This window comes from Capricornis sumatraensis, chromosome 4 (genome assembly GCF_032405125.1).
Source record: "Capricornis sumatraensis isolate serow.1 chromosome 4, serow.2, whole genome shotgun sequence".
Lineage (NCBI taxonomy): Eukaryota > Metazoa > Chordata > Mammalia > Artiodactyla > Bovidae > Capricornis > Capricornis sumatraensis.
In genome coordinates this window covers 68,155,895-68,172,993 of record NC_091072.1, presented here as the reverse complement: position 1 = coordinate 68,172,993, position 17,099 = coordinate 68,155,895, and the positions used below count along the sequence as shown (strand labels likewise).

The window sequence follows — 17,099 nt, the reverse complement described above, 5'->3', positions numbered from 1 at the left end:
AATGCCCTTCCCCTTTGCCTGCCCCATGAGCTGCTACTTACCGCCTCGACACTCAACATAATAAGGTACACACATGCTCTTTAAAGCCTTTCCCAATTCTGTTTTTCTGCAGGAGAACTAGAAATGCCACTGTCCCTTTCACAGCACAACTCCAGTTACCTCTAATGATTATAACAGCAATAACTAACATCCTAACGTTCAACGAACATTAACTGAAGGTGTAAAATATACCAGGCTAGTCTAAGCACTTCACATGGATCATCTCATTTACCTGGAGCACCTTGAGGGCAGGGATTATACCTTAATTTTTGTACCTGTTTAACTCTTGGCACGTGGTATACTCAATAAATATTTGCTGAAATAATGCAGGAAGCAAAGTTTTAGAGTTGCTTATAACTGGTTTTTTTTTTTCCCTCTGCCTTATATAGTCCCTCCTACAATGGTTTATGGAATTTACACTGGTAATAAAAAGTGAGGAGGAACAGGATAGGACTATTCTGCCCAAGGTTTTAACAGTTTCTTTGAAATATACTGATTTTGTTTTTTAAAAAAAAGCTACTAGGAATGCCTTTCCAAGTGCAAGGGGGGGGGAATCTAATCTACAATTCAGAATATTTGCATATTTACAAATCTAGTCAATTCGAAGGATATAATTATATCTTAACATGCCATAGGGAAAGCCTTAATCACCTATAACCCAAAAGTCTGGGAAAAACAATGAAGAAAGATTTAGAAATACAGTAGTATTTAAACGCATACAAAGAGGAGACTTGGAAAAAAATCAGGTTATATAATAATCTAATGAAACACTTTGAAATAGAATACTCACAGAAAGATAAACAGAAAATACTTTAAACAGCAGAGTGAAACCTACTACTCATAGTTCCTTAAGAGTCACTGGAGAAGGTCATTTAAGTCCAATGCTCCCCACCCCCATCCTCTGCTAACTGAAATAGCAACCAGCCTTAATAATAATGTGAAAAGATGACTTCAAATTGATTCAGAAAGTTTTACTCTCTGAAGAAAATAAATATATTTTTACACACAGACACATAACCTTCTGGATTTTTTTCTCTACTTGTCATCATGTGAATTTAAGTGTTAGTGTTAAGTAAATAATAACTTTTTAGAAATGACTAGAGTTCAAAAAAGAGAGAACTTCTAAAACAAAATGTCCTATGGCAAAAACCCAAACACTACATTTCACTAATCATTTATTGTAAACCATGGTTTTCTCTGGGCAATAAGATTAAGGGTGATTTCCATTTTCTTGATATCTATCTGGAGCCTTTCTTTTTTATTTAAAAAAAAGGATTTATACTCAGAAAAAATCTATTTTCACTTTTAAAAGCATATTTTTTATTACACATTAAAAACATTTGTTATTAATTTACAAGTCACTTTCATGTTCAGTTCAGTACAGTCGCTCAGTTGTGTCTGACTCTTTGCGACCCCAGGAATCGCAGCACGCCAGGCCTCCCTGTCCATCACCGACTTCCGGAGTTCACTCAAACTCATGTCCATCGAGTCGGTGATGCCATCCAGCCATCTCATCCTCTGTCGTCCCCTTCTCCTCCTGCCCCTAATCCCTCCCAGCCATCAGAGTCTTTTCCAAAGAGTTAACTCTTCACATGAGGTGGCCAAAGTACTGGAGTTTCAGCCTCAGCATCAGTCCTTCCAATGAACACCCAGAACTGGTCTCCTTTAGAATGGACTGGTTGGATCTCCTTGCAGTACAAGGAACTCTCAAGAGTCTTCTCCAACACCACAGTTCAAAAGCATCCATTCTTTGGTGCTCAGCTTTCTTCACAGTCCAACTCTCACATCCATACATGACCACTGGAAAAACCGTAGCCTTGACTAGATGGACTGATTTCCCATTTATGATAAGAAATATACTTATTTTAAACCACTACATCTGATAAGTCTATAAGGCCCCCAAATGATCAACATAGTCCCCTGGAAATGTGAGGTCTCTATCTCCTCTCTTTGAATCTGGGCTTCAGTACCACTTAACTGAAAGAGCACAGTGAAAGTCAACACTATGAGAGTGTCCAGATCCAAGACTTAAACTAGCAGCTTCTACTTCCTGTCTTTTGAAAGTTAACCACCATACTGTGAGAAACACCCCTGCCACCTGTACAAAAGACAATGTGGAAAGAAGCCAACAAGCAGCACCGATTTACCAGAATTGTGAGCAGCCCACCCGGGAAACTGGTCCTCCAGCCCCAAGTAAACCATCCCAGTTGGCACGTGGTAGGGCAAAAATGAGCTGTCCCTTCTGAGCCCTGTTCAGATTGCACATTCATGGGCAAAGCCACTAAGTTTTGGAGTAGCTTGTTCCAAGCAAAAGATAACCAGAACACCGTATTACACTTTATGCATTTGCCTCCACCTCTCCCCAGTTACAGTTAAAACACTTTGATGGGAATTCCCTGGTGGTCCAGTGGGAGAATTCAGAGCTTTCACTGTTGGGACCCTGGGTTCAAACTTCAGTCAGGAAACTAAGACCCCTATAAGTTTAAAAAAAATAAAAACCTTTTAAAAAATAAATAAACTATTTGAGGATATGACTCTGCCTTTCAGTTTAGTTCAGTTCAGTCACTCAGTCGTGTCCAACCCTTTGTGACCCCATAGACTGCAGCACGCCAGGCCTCCCTGTCCATCACCAACTCCCGGAGTTTACCCAAACTCATGTCCATTGAGTCGGTGATGCCATCCAACCATTTCATCCTCTGTCATCCCCTTCTTCTCCCACCTTCAGTCTTTCCCAGCATCAGGCTCTTTTCAAATGAGTCAGTTGTTCGCACCAGGTGGCCAAAGTATTGGAGCTTCAGCTTCAACATCAGTCCTTCCAATGAATACCCAGGACTGATCTCCTTTAGGATGGACTGGTTGAATCTCCTCGCAGTCCGAGGGACTCTCAAGAGTCTTCTCCAACACCACAGTTCAGAAGCATCAATTCTTCGGCGCTCAGCTTTCTTTACAGTCCAACTCTCACATCCATACATGACTACTGGAAAAACCATAGCCTTGACTAGACAGACCTTTGTTGGCAAAGTAATGTCTCTGCTTTTTAATATGCTGTCTAGGTTGGTCATAACTTTATAGCCATTCATTCAATAAACATGTGAGGACTAACACGTATGTAGACTATGTGAGGGGCTTCCTAGGTGGCTCGGTGGTAAAGACTCTGCCTGCCAATGCAGGAAACACAGGTTTGATCCCTGCATTGGGAAAATCACCCAAAGTAGAAAATGGCAACCCACTCCAGTATCCTTGCCCAGGAAATCCCATGGACAGAAGAGCCTGGTGGGCTAGAGTCTATGGGGTCGCAAAGAGTTGGACACACTGAGCACACACACACGCAGACTATGCTAGATGGATTTTGCAAGTACAGAGATAAAAAAAAACAGCCTTTGCCTTAGAGAAGATTACAGTCTATTTGCAGGGAGAAACAAAAAAAATGACAATGACAATCATGATCTCAAAGACTTCGCACAACAGCCAGCAACAGCAGATACTCAGTGAATGCTGCCTGACGGATGAATGAATGAACCAGGTTCTAAGAACTGTTTGGTGAATTATGTAATTATTAATACCACAGTGATGCCTATTACTATCATCCTTTTACAGATGAAGTGAACCAATTAGCAACATATTATCTGCTGGCGGTTTAGTCGCTAAGTTGTCTGACTCTTGTGACAGTCTCCTGCATTGCAGGCAGATTCTCTACCCCTGAGCCACCAGGGAAACCCCAACATATTACTTCTTAGCTCTAAATTTACCCTCTTTGTCCTGCTTCATAATACTGGGGCTGGACCCAGCAAACATTTCTCCTTTGTCAGATGGTACAGTGTTAGTTTTCATCAATAGAGGGCACTGGTGAGATACTGCAAGACAATTGCAGAGGAAGGGGCTTTTCATCCTGGTTTGGGATGCTCTGCTTCCCTGGTGGGTCAGACAGTCCAGAATCTGCCTGCAATGGATTCCCTGGAGAGGGAATGGCTACTCACTCCAGTACTCTTGCCTGGAAAATTCCATGGACAGAAGAGCCTGGCAGGCTACAGCCCCTGGGGTCACAAAGAGTCAGACACAACTCAGCAACTAACACTTTCATTTTTCATTTTCACTTTTATCCCCTCTAAAGTGTACTACTGCATTCTCTATCAAGTTCCTCAACCTGGTAAGCTGCTCTTACAAACCAGTTCCAGCAGAACTTCCAGCAAGTTCACTGGCCACCAGCAGGCTGCATATTCATGTGCCAGTCACTTCATCTTCAATGAGGTCTGAACCTCAGTCTTGGGGGTGGAAAGGGGCCTCTTGCAAGCTCACAGTACTGCATCCTGAACTCCCCTTCAGCCCTTGAAAAACTTAGCTTCTTCCATTTGTTATTCCTGCTTTCCTTGGAGACCTCTTTCACACTATTAGTAGTTAAGCATTGTTAACTTTTTACTAGTGTGTAAAGCCTTATATTTAATTTTCCTTATTCAAATTACTATGTGGTTTTTGTCTCTAGAATGGATTCTGGCAGGCACATGAAGGAATAAAAGACCTCTTAAACAAATATGAGAGGCCTGAAGAGCACATTTTCCCATGGCACCATCAAATGACTAATTAAGAATAAAAAGAAACTTGAAATAGTCAACAAATAAAAATTGCCATGCCAATCTCTTTTAAAATCTAAGTCTAATCACATTTCTTAGAAAACATATTTTATCTTTTTTTGGTACTTCTTTCAATCTCCTATTTGGCAAACTGTTTAAAAAAAAATCAGTGCAAATATTGGCCACATGTGAGACCCAAGGCAAGAAAGCATCAGAAAATAAAGAAGCTGTGGCTAGCCCAGGTCAGGTCATCTAAGACATGTGACTCCAACCAGAACCAAGAACTGGAATTAGAGCAAAACTGCCTAGTGATCAATAAGATTGGAGGACCAGTGCATCAGTGTTCAAATCTGAGGTCTGCTACTATTGAGCTGTGTGACCTCGGGCAATTTATCTAATAACGATAATGTACCTACTTCAAAGCTCTATGAAGATAAAGTTTATATATATAAAGCCCTGAGGCTAGAACTCTATCCAAATTCTCTTTCTAACCTCCTCTCTACTTCAACATGTTCAATCCATTTTTTCCCCAATATCATCTGATTATTACTGATCAATTCCTATTGAAATAGATATTGAATACCTATTGAAAATCTGTATCTATCAAAAAAGTTTCAGAAGACCTATCTTCTTTCAAAACTGTTCTCCGTTACTCTTCCTACCATCCCTGGCCTTCAACTTGGACCCTGCTGAAATAAGATGTAGAATATTCTCCTTCCTTAAAGGGCTACCACTTCTTTCCAGGCCCACAAACATGGAACCTGTTAAAAATAAAAGAACAGGAGGGATACAGTATAGCCGACATTTCTCAATCAGCTTTCACCTCTTCCTTGTGGATCTGTCCCTCCCTCACTCCATGTGAGTCTGGTGTCCTAAGGGAAGGGCTCACGACTCAACGCAAGCTAACCAGACTCTGAACCTTGGAAGAAGACGAAGTGGAGGAACTGAGCTGCAGACAGTCATCAATGCCCAGAAATCCCCAGGGTTGCCTCACTCCTGCCCTTACTAAGTCCGGGAATTTGAGCAACTCCTTTTAAGTTGTGAACTACCCAGTGCATGTTACAGAAATTCCTAGTTTTGCTTATGTTAGCAAGAGGTCTACTGCTTGAACCAGAGGGGCCACATACAAGTCTGATTGACTTGCATCCCTTAGTTTCCCCATCTGTAAAGTTTCTGAGATACCATCTGGCTCTAACCTTCCCCAATTCTGACAACAGGGCAAGCTCCAGAAGATGTGCTCTGACTGTTCTGAATTCTCCATAATAATGGTACCATTACCAGCCAGCCCCCATACACCTTATGGACAAATGGGGGACTGAGAGATGCTTTCAAAGTCTTACATTTAGGTTATAAAACCACAAGCCTCTCGTTTGCCACTTGCTACATCTCAGCAGTATTATTTTGGTAACAGCGTCGCCACCCTCTCTGCTTTGGTGCTGAGCATAAATAGAACATGAACATTTCCAGGAATTGTCAACTTGGCACTTCTCACAAGGAGTTAAGATTTCTTTTATAACACTAACAAAAATAAAGCCTAAGACTAAAACCTGCCCCAAACTTCTTCTAGAAGTTACATTTCCTTCTCAATTAAAATTTACTGTTTGGAAAAGGACAATGTACTCTTTTTTCCCTTCTGGGGGAGAAGTCCTCCAAAGAATCATATTCATATACTCCTTACTGCTCAAACTGAGGAACAAGTATAAACACAGCTGCCTATTAAAATTAAGTAAAGGCAAACATTCCTGCAGCTAGCTACAACAGCAGCTACAAGTCTGAACTATACCCATAAAAAGAGAACACTACCTTGCTAAACGTACAGTTTAACTGAGGCCGAGCCACCAGAAAAGCTGGTTGTTGCAACTGATGACTTTCCACACCATGATTTAGGAGCTGCAGAAATGGGGCCTGATTCCAGGATTAGCAGAGCCGAAGCACCATCTCCTGACCATAGCCAAGAAGATTGAGTTTTTTTGTTTTTTGTGTGTTTTTTTACTCTCAAGGTACCCAGGGTCCTGTTCCTTGACCCCATATGGCCTCACATTACACCCTACTCCTCCTGCTAAAGTAAAAGAATAAAAGGGTAAAGTGAGAGATGTGGAAGAGACCAACCAGGAATTAGTCTTTCGACAATAGGTGGGGAAGAGAAAGAAAAGCCCCTGACGCTGCACTTCTGAGACAGACTGGAGTAGGGGAAAGGAGGCGAAATCAGACTGGCAGATAACAGGCTCCGAAGCACCACAGGCTCTCAACATTAGGGAGGAGAGAAATGAGAATTTTGAGAAAGTGTCTTTACAGGATATGAATCAGCAGTCTTTGAAGTCAAAGTCTCTAGACTCCAAATTAGGCTTAACTATGTTGTATAACCTTGAGCAAGTGACTTAACATCTCTGTGAGTGAGGGTAATAATAATACCTTCCGCCTCATCAAGTTACTGTCAGGATTAAATGAATTAATAAATGCAAACTTCCTGGCACAGTGCCAGACACATAGTAAAGTAAGCCCCCAATAAATACTGTGATTATTATTCCACTAGTATTATTTGAGGCTCTTGCGAGACACAGAAAAGACTAAAACTAGTCTTTTATTATAAATTGAAACTGTGGGCAGACAGACAGATTGTCTGACCAACCCACAGACAGACAGACCAGGCCGGTCTCGGTCTTGACGACGGCCGTTTGCGCCTCTCGTCCCCTCATCCATCCTTAAGCCACCATCAGCTCCCTCTGAGGCTGACTGTGGCACTAGTGGTAAAGAACCTGCCTGCCGATGCAGAAGATGCAAGAGATACAGGTTCAGCCCCTGGGCTGGGAACATACGCTGGAAGAGGCCATGGCAACCCACTCCAGTATCCTTGCCTGACGGATCCCATGGACAGAGGAGTCTGGTGGGCTACAGTCCACAGGGTCACAAAGAGTTGGACATGACTGAAGCAACTGAGCATGCACGCAGCGTAAGGCTGACGGCAACACTCAACTCACTCTCCGCTGGCAGTTTCTGTCTCCATTTGAACACAGCTTGATCTCCGGTGCTCACAGTACTGTGGGCGGTCTGTAATTACCAAACAGTGTGAACAGACAATGAAAGTAATTCCCCCAAATCCAAATTCACCAGATAATTCAAAACCCTCCCATCAGTTTTTCTCTATGAACACAGAGCCTATGAAGCCCCACAGAGCTCTAATGGAGTTTAATGTTGGTAGTAGACTCACACCTGCATGGGGTATGAAATGCTAGAACATTCTTAAGCTACACTGTTTACGGAATTCAAAGAATTACAAACAATGGCGAGCACAGAGTTAAAACAAAACTACCTATCCTTCTACATCTCCATTCCTACCTCCTTTTATGGTCCCCCACCTGAAAATAAGAGCAACTCTTCAAGCAAGCACAAAGCTTTGGGAGGCCCATTCCTGGGAAGCAACAGGTGAAAAAGGAGCCCAATCTGATGGTGAGGTCTTTAGGCTTTCAACCTTGGTGACATTTTAAAATTACCTAGGAAAGTGTTCGTGCCTGTGTTTGCACCTCTGTCTTTAACACCACGGCCCAGACCCCACCTCCAAAGATTCCGGCGTGAACTGGCCTGGGGCAAATACTGAGGATCATTTGTTGCTGATTTTTTTTTTTTTTTTTAAGCCAGAGTTGAAAAACACCAAGCTAAATCAACCCTGACTGATCACCATGATCAGCATGACTGAGATGGCCTAGCTACCCATACATCCACAGGAGAGAGAAACGAATATCACAGGGAGGATTTCAAAAAGGAAATAACATTAAATGCACTTCTTAGAGTGACATGGAGGCGCCCCTCCTGGGGAGAGGCCTGTCACCTGGGCTGCCGTTCCTAGAAAGAGCTGCAGTTTGCTGCCAACAGATGCATTATTTCACCAGCCCCATAAAGACTTGTAAAAGTCTCCCGCTCTTCCTTTACGTCAGCCTTACAGAAGAGGGGAAGGACGGGGTGCGAGGAGGAGCTTTCTGACAAAAGGTAACGCTGACCCATCAAAGCTTCCTTTTAAATGATTAAAATTGGCATCGATAAAAATATTTTAGGAAAATCTCACGCCAGTATTCCTCAAAAAGCCTCTGACATTTTCCCCTTAAAATGAAGAGAGAAGCATAAGTAAAAATTTTTAAAGGCTAATTTCGATTACTAACACCACAACTTAATATAGTTCCATTTCTCAGCCAGTAGCGAGCCAAAATTACATAGCAAATGTCCTAAATCCAGAGTCAAGAGGCCTGGGTTCTTGTCTTGACAACAAATTACATTAGCTGTGTGATGGTGGGCAGGTTGCCTTCATCTCCCTAGCCCTCAATTTTCTCAGAGAAAAATTAGATGATCTTTGATCATCACCTTCCCAAACTTAAAGTGCAGAATACCAGGATGTTTCTCCATTTTGCCCACTTATTACATTAGCAAGTGAAGGCATTTACAATTTAGACAACTTAAAATTGAGTCATTCTCACAATTCTGCTGGTAAATTTAACCAGCTGCCAGCCACCGTGCATCCACTGAATAAGCAAAACAGTAAAGTACCTTGACTAGATGTTATCTTCTGTCTGAAGGATGGTTGGAGCCTTTCTGCCCCAACTATGCCAACCACACTAAGCTTCCTGTCCCCAAACTCCCGTTGCTCTTTTTAAAACAGAAAATACATGAAAAACATCTTCATGCTTTTTGCTGTATCTCATACCATTATTATTTTCTTAGTATTTTCCTTTAAGTTAACTCATTTCTAAATACCATGTGTTTTAAAGGAACTTCAAAAACAGAAGCCTGTTTTACTTGTCATAAATGGAAGAAAACCACTACAGTAATACAAGAAAAAAAAAAGCAAAACAACTGAATTCTAACTCAATACTGTTGTCCACAAAAGGCTTTACGCATGAGGAGCTTTTTCGGTCTACTAAGAAGAAAAATTGTCAAGGGTTGCAAGAGACGTAACAGAAATACTTGTGCCAGATGGAGCTTTTCCTTTGGATTAAAACAGGATTAATTCCATGTCCATATATCACCTGAAATTATTTTAAGAACCACCCAAGATCATGGCTGTGCATGCATCTCACATTCTGGGAAGCACAACGACAAACAGCCGAGACTGAGCCTTAGCGACCAGCCACGGGACGTAGCATCTCTCCGAAAGAAAGGCTATTTCCCCAGAAAGTTCTGGACTCCAGCCATGCTGTCACTGGGGCTCCCACTTGAGTTCCTTTGCACTTGTGGTCCCCTCTATCTGAAAGCTTTTCCTCCAGGCATTCACTCTGTTGAAGAATTTAGGTCTCTGCTGAATGTCCTCCCATCAAAGCAGCTTCCTCTGACCACCCCATGTACTGTGGAAAGCCTCTCCTCACCACCCCACATACTGTTCTTCTTCAAAGCACTCTCACCTGATGTATTCTTCATTCACTTGCTTGTGGTCTGTCCCCATTAGACTACAGAATAGGAGTCCAGAAGAGCGGGGGCTTTGTTTACTACAGTACCCCTAGCACCCAACGTCTGGCACGTGGTCAAGACGAATATTTGCCAAATGAATTAACGGATCTTCTCAGTTGATCTGGAGAGCCTTCCTGTGTCTTTGTTAACTACTGCCCGGCACTTACTTAGTCCTCAAGAAGTATATGATAATTGTGCTGGAGACACACAGAAACTAGGGCTCACTGAAGACTCTGCCTTTAGCAGGAGGAGGGGTCTTGCTCTGAATGCTGACACAGCACACCCTCTCTAGGACACAGGATGCCACAGAGTGAACTCTACTCAGCCACAGAGGAAGGGTCTGAACAGACCATGAGTCTGATGAACTAAGATCAACCCTGAACTTACCATACCCAGGTTGTGGTTTAGTCGCTAAGTCATGTTTGACTCTTGCAACCCCACGGACTGCAGCCCACCAGGTTCCTCTATCCGTGGGATTTCCCAGGCAAGAATACTGGAGTGGGTTGTCATTTCCTTCTCCAGGGGATCTTCCGGACCCAGGAATTGAACCAGGGTATTCTGCACTGCAGGCAGATTCCTGCATTGTGGGCAATTCTTTACTAAATGAGCTATGAGGGAAGCCCCAGAGTAGGTATGAATTCATGGTATGATTCAAAAATCCCACCCTAGAAATCTCTCTAATAAACCTATTACAATACCTACAGTTTTGGGTTTTGTTTTTTTTCCCCTTTATTGCTCAGTAGCTTCAGGTGTATCCAAGCATACATCTGACAGCCTGAGTATATCCCGAAATAGTGGCTGGTGCAGTTCTGCGTGGTCACACAAGGCCATCTCCAAAAGGGACACGCTGAGTCCTGGAGACTCTGGGGTAGAGCGGAAACAAGCCAGCCCTACATCCTGCTCTGGTGAGGGCAGCCACACAGTCCAGGGCAAGGGTCCATGGCGAGAACCAGCTCAGGCAAAGTTACAACAAATGTCAGCCCCAGGACAGCCACTCCGGCAGGCATCTGATACTAACACAGGAGGCGGGAAGCTGCATTCCAAGGTATCTGTCCTTCATCCTTGCTGTTGGCTAAGACACTATAAAAGCAGAAATTTAGCCCAATGAGGAAGGAAGGAAAAAAAAAAAAACACCAAAAAACTCTTGAGCCTAAAAAGGACTGGAATTAAAAGAAGAGCTGCCAGGCTGACTGTTAAGTGGGAATTACAGCAGAGACCCAGTCCCACAGCCGGGGCCAACATGGTAGAACAGAGAGTCCTTGGGCCCAGAAGTCTTACCCAGCTGGTGAGACTAGGCTGCTGACAAACCTCCTTTCCAGATCCAGATTAGCTCAGGCACCGGCACGAGCTTGTCAGCCTAGACAAGGCCCATGAGTAGTGGGCAGCCAGGCAGGCAAGCACATGCACCTCTACCCTGATTCAGCACCGTCCTCACCCTTTCGGTGACCTGCCAGGAGCCCAAGGAGGATTTCCAGCTGATCTAGTGTCTAGTGCGTGACCTTGGCCAGTAAGGGACACACTGTGAAGCATTCCTTCCATGGTGCCAAAATGGATTAAGTCATTTTATCACCAGAATTCCTCTTTTAAAATATAAAAGTCTTTATAAGGTGAGAAAAACAAGAAGTCAATTATCCATTAACATGCTGGGCTTTTTAAAAAATATACAACAACAAAAATAGGGATACCCATTATCTAGGCATAGTCGGAGACAATCAAAGATTTAAAATATTTTCTTTGGTGTTTGCTTTTCTGTTTTTATGTTTTGGGATTTCCTGGTGGCACAGTTTAGAAGAACAGAAAGGATCAAGATACAACTTGATTCTTTTCTAAAAAATGACACACAGAAAATAAATTAAAAGCAACTAACTGGAATTAATCACCAAATATGGCCTTTGAGGTAGCTCAAAGTTTACAAGTGAAACACAAAAATTAACCAGACAAACAGAAGGAAAACCAAGAACCAAACAAGAAGACCAAAACAAGAAAACTTTTTATAAAATAAAATCAGTTCATGCAGGTCAGTCAGGATTGACCTCTTGGCCAAAGAGAAAGCCATTCCTCCCCGTTTGTTTTCAAAGCCTCCCAAGAGGAGACCACCAAGCCTACACAAATTAATTAATAACTGCAACCAAAATGAGTAAGAAGTCAGAAGACGTTCATGTATACACACACGTATATATAAGCACCACATTTTCCTACATTCCAATTCCTCAAAATTCAAACATGCCTTTTAAAAATTTTAAATGGACTATTTAAAAGCTTATTAAAATTACTCCATTACAACACCGAAGCAGCACAGGGATCCTGGGAAATAGGCCTCTGGGTCCATTTGCAAGTTTTACAGGGACATTAAACTGAAGGCATTTCAAGTCTAGTGCTCTTCACAGAATGTTTTTAAATAGGTTTCCAATTCAGTCCTAATTTAATTTTATAATTAAAATACTGCCATCAAATTAATTGATTTAAAAACTTAAGGTTTAAGGTCTCAAATAAAGAAGGCTGTTAACTAACAACTCCTTTAAAGTATATCATTTCCTCTATGCCTTACATACATAGATAGTGCTGAAACTTGTGGTGTAGTGAATTTTCCATAACATATGTTGATTTTAAAAGTGAATTTTATAAGATGGAAAATTACAAAGTGAAGAATGGAATGATAAACTTGAAATTTGGGGTTTATTAGTGAGTGGAGGCTAGGGATGAGCTAAGACACCCAGGGGTCCTCAAGGCCATGCAATAATTTTTTTAACTAAGTGACAGGGAAATGGGTGTTCACTTTACCATTATACTTCATACTTTATTATATTTTGTAATCTTACTTAAAAGTATTCAAGAATTTTAAAAAAACTATTTAAAAAGTGAGTTTGTGTAATTGCCACTGTGGGAGATACACAGAACATTACATAAATCAAACTCTCTCTTCAGGATATTTTTTTCAATAGCAGTGTTACTCAACAAGAAGTAAAACAATGAAGAGGACTTCATTTGTGCAGCAGCCAACCTATTGTTCCATTTGACCACTTCCACAGAATTAACAAATTAATGTTATTTTTCCAAACTTCAATTTTTTCCCCACTCTAATGATTCATACTGCTCACTTAAAAAACTTTTCTTCAACATCTCTGTTGACTTTCACATTAGTAAAAGAATAATTTCAATTTTTATTGTTGTTTGAATGAACTACAAGAAATGAAAATGGGGTCACACCTCTTTGAACAACATACAAAAGTACTATTTACAACACCCACAATGACTATGAAATTAAATATTTTGGTAGTAATAAGCTTTCAGTTTGCCTGTTTTGTTGTTTCCAATTATGTATTGCCAAGAGGAACCTCTAAGTCAAATACCATGTAACATAGACTCCCTAACAATTCTTTTGCCATTTTCCCACTTCTACGTTATTTATTCTGTTTTCAATCAAGTGGTAGAAATATCTTAGCTACTTCAGTTTGGCTTTGTTCACACACCTGGAGTATTTTATTTTGTAAGGATAATCCAATTTGAAAACTGAAATATTCAATTCAATTGAATGAAATGAAAATATTTTTGCTTTATCCACAGGGGTTTTACAAGGCCTTCCTAAGTCAACCAGTTCTCTCATACAGATCAAATATTCAGACATATGCTATTAATAGAAATAGAAGAATTAATCAGTATTACTCTGGAAAATCATTCAAAATATGAGGACCATGGGATAAAAATAACAAAGTGAAGTGAAAGTTGCTCAGTTGTGTCCAACTCTTTGTGACCCTGTGAACTAATACAGTCCATGGAATTCTCCAGGCCAGAATACTGGAGTGGGTAGCCTTTCCCTTCTCCAGGAATTCTTCCCATCCCAGGGATTGAACCCAGGTCTCCCGCATTGCAGGTGGATTCTTTACCAGCTAAGCCACAAGTGGTCTTTCTATTACTGGTATTTTTTTTTTTTTACCAGTTATATTGGTGTTTAAAAAACAGCAACAACAAATTCTGGGGACCCCTAAGCTGGAGTAGTTCTAACTATCATTGCTGTAAAAACCTTAGCTTTCTTTCTTCCTTCTTTTTTTTTTTTTTTTTTTTTTTTTTTGCCAGTTCAGTTCTCTGCTCCTCAGTCTCTGCAGAAAGTAGAAGACAGGAAGGTGTCAAGCATGAACAAGTGTCTCCTATCACATCTTCTTCCTGCTACAAGCCAGGCTGATAGCACCAGGACTGTTTCTCTTTTCCATAGCTTCCAATTTTCCTTAAAATCAAAATGAGACACCTACTGCCCACCCCAAAAAACTGCTGTCCTTATAAAATTATATACACTGGGTGTTTGAACAAAGCCAAACTAAAAAGAACGCCTTTAAATCAATAGCCTTTAAAAACAAACGAAGCCAACCTTCCAAATAATTCCCGTTGGCCACACAGGACAGGGAACAGGTGCAGGCGTGCCTTCCTCGAGGCGGTCTCCTTCAGGAGTGTGACCTTTTCCAGCCAGCCGCTCTGGCACCCCACGAATCAGTTATCAAGAAGCCGAAAGCCTGCTTTCCCATCTACACTTTCTAAATGGCTCCGGATGCCAAGGACTAAGATATGACCTGGCTCTCACATGAGAGCATGCCTCCCAAGTGACCTGCCAACTTTCCCTGGAAGTATTTCTAAATGTATCCTCTGAGTTCCCTCCTCATCCTCTCTATCATGGGCCGTGCCTCCCTCCTTCCCTGCACTTCATAATTCCATCTCCTCATCTGGTCCCTCCAATAGTATGTGCCTTCAGACCAAACTTTTTATCCACTTTCAGGATCCACCGACCTCCACCCAGACTAAAATCTCAACTTCAAATTCAAAGGGCATAGTTCCAACAATTTTGGAGCTGGCCTACCTGCAGGCAGTTCAACTACAGCTTCTTCTCTTGCCTTTTTGAGGCCTACCTGCAGGCAGTTCAACTACAGCTTCTTCTCTTGCCTTCTCCAGCTTCTCCCTTACCCAAGGGAATTCCTGCAGGGAATCTAGGAATGCATCGAAGGCTTTAGGACCTCTGGAAGGTAGGATATCCAGCAGTAGCATTGTTTTCCGGAGGCCTGTGGCTTGAGCTTTAATTTCTTGAACGTGGCTTTCTGTCAAGATCCCTTCCTGATAAAGATACTGGAGGACTAGCCCCTCCACCAGTACCTCTGCACCCAACTCCAGGCGAAGGGAACGAAGCACTTGCTTGTCTCTAGCCTCCATTTTCCCCTGGTAAGAGACAAAATGGTAACTCAGATCACAGGAAGTCTGATGAGCCCCTAAAGATAGTGTCTTACAGTGCAAGCTCCTTAAGGTCATGGACATCTTTGAAGCCTAGCAAAGCACCAGGCCACAGTGGCTGTTAAGCCAAGTTGAATTAATTTTGAATGGTTCAGAACATGATGAACAGCACTGAACATGAATCATCTTCTGTTTTTCTTTTCCACACAATGGGAACCTAGCTCCATTCCTTGTTCTATAAAGAGATTTGGGGGAAAGTGGATCAGAGACCCTGCTTAAAAAGCAACTTTTATCTAAGGATTACAGAGGAGCATTTCATTCTAAAAAACCTAGGAAGAAATGTGCTCTTATTTTAACATTGACATCATCAGAGATACCTACCACAGCAGAATCGGCCTAGGTGCACGCGAGTGCCCTTTAGACGGTGTGCTTTTGCAGAACCTGAACAACAATGCGAGTGGAGCCAGAAACCGGCAGGTTCCAGTAAGTTTAAGGGTCATTTTCCCTAAGAGAAAAGGCCTATACATCACCGCCTTCAAGGAAAACATGAAGCGTTCATGCCCTGTCTACGGTATACATCTTCTATCTACAATCACAAGTGCCAGCCCTCGTCCGGAAGAATTTCGAATCTCCATCACAACACTGTCATGGCATGTATGGGACATTTAATGTTGTGGGGTTTTTTCCTTTAAAAGACTAAAAATAAAACAATCCACACGCCATTGAAGGCTTGTTTCCAAGACCACAGCACCAGTGACAACGGCTAGGAGATAAGTGGCGGGGAGGGGCCGCGAGGGCGGCAGGTGGGGCCTCCTGACACAGAAAGTACAAGCACCGCGGGCGACCCTAAAACGCGGCAGGTGAGCAGAGGGGTGTGCACCTCGGCGGCCCCCGCCCTTGTGGAACTTCTTTTCATTCCCTTCCTCACCAGCTGAAGCTCTGTGGTATTAGGAACGGGAAGAACTACGAAAGATTTTCGGGAAACGTGACCCGCTAAAAAAAAGGGTGCTGGGAATGACTTGCAGAGCGGACCGAAGGGAGAGCGGACCGAAGGGAGAGCGGCCCTGGTACCCGCCCCCACCGCCACCCCAACCCGGCCGGCTCCGAAATGCCGCGAGGAAGTTAGCGAGCGTGGGAGCCGCACAGGGACCAGGCCGCAGACGCCACGGCGCGGGGTCCTTAAGAAAAGATGGATGGGGGGTTGCCAGTTTCCTGTTACTTACGTCTGCAAACAAGTATCTTAAGGGAAAAAAAAAAAAAAACTGCAACCGGAATCCAAACTGTCAGGGAACCTGTACCATAAGCACCATCTTTGTTGAAGGCAAAGAACCTCTGAACAGGAAGTCATGACTCCATCTTTGTTAAGGGCAAGCACAGGAAGTACTGTGGTCATCTTTATTGGTGGCCCAGGATGAAGCCTTTTCTGCCATGTTTGCTATGGGTAAATAAAATAGCCACCTGGAGGTGGAAAATAGCATCATTTAGGGGATTATCTAAGGAAAGGAGTAATTGGATAATTGCATTTTAACGCATTATCTCCACCTGGGTCTTGCACTCAATTGACAGATAGTTGGGCCTCAAAAGTCATCTTATCAGGGAGGCCTTCCAGGACCACTGTTATTCAAAGCAGCAGTTTCGACCACCAAACTGTTTAAAATTCCAGTATTCACCTCCTCATCCCCTTAGTTCCAGCTTTGTTTTTGTCTGGAGTATGTGTCATTATCTTACTAAAACTTTTACTTAATCATTTATTCCCCACCAAACATAAGATAATTCCTTTATATCGGAGGGGTACTGCCCACAAAGAGTTACAAGTCAGTCAGGATTCAGTTTCAGCAATCAACTAGC

The 17,099-nt window shown here is 42.4% G+C and overlaps 1 protein-coding gene across 1 annotated transcript in view; it reads right to left on the bottom strand.

Moving 5' to 3' along the window:
- Window positions 1–16,541, bottom strand: part of CRADD (CASP2 and RIPK1 domain containing adaptor with death domain) — a 191,776-nt gene extending 175,235 nt beyond the window's left edge. The window contains exons 1-2 of the mRNA XM_068971695.1: window positions 16,475–16,541; window positions 14,936–15,239 (exon numbers count right to left, since the gene is read on the bottom strand). Coding sequence (XP_068827796.1) covers window positions 14,936–15,233 — 298 coding nt within the window. The 5' untranslated portion in view covers window positions 15,234–15,239; window positions 16,475–16,541. The remainder of the gene's footprint in view (window positions 1–14,935; window positions 15,240–16,474) is intronic.
- Between the last annotated feature and the right edge of the window lie 558 nt (window positions 16,542–17,099).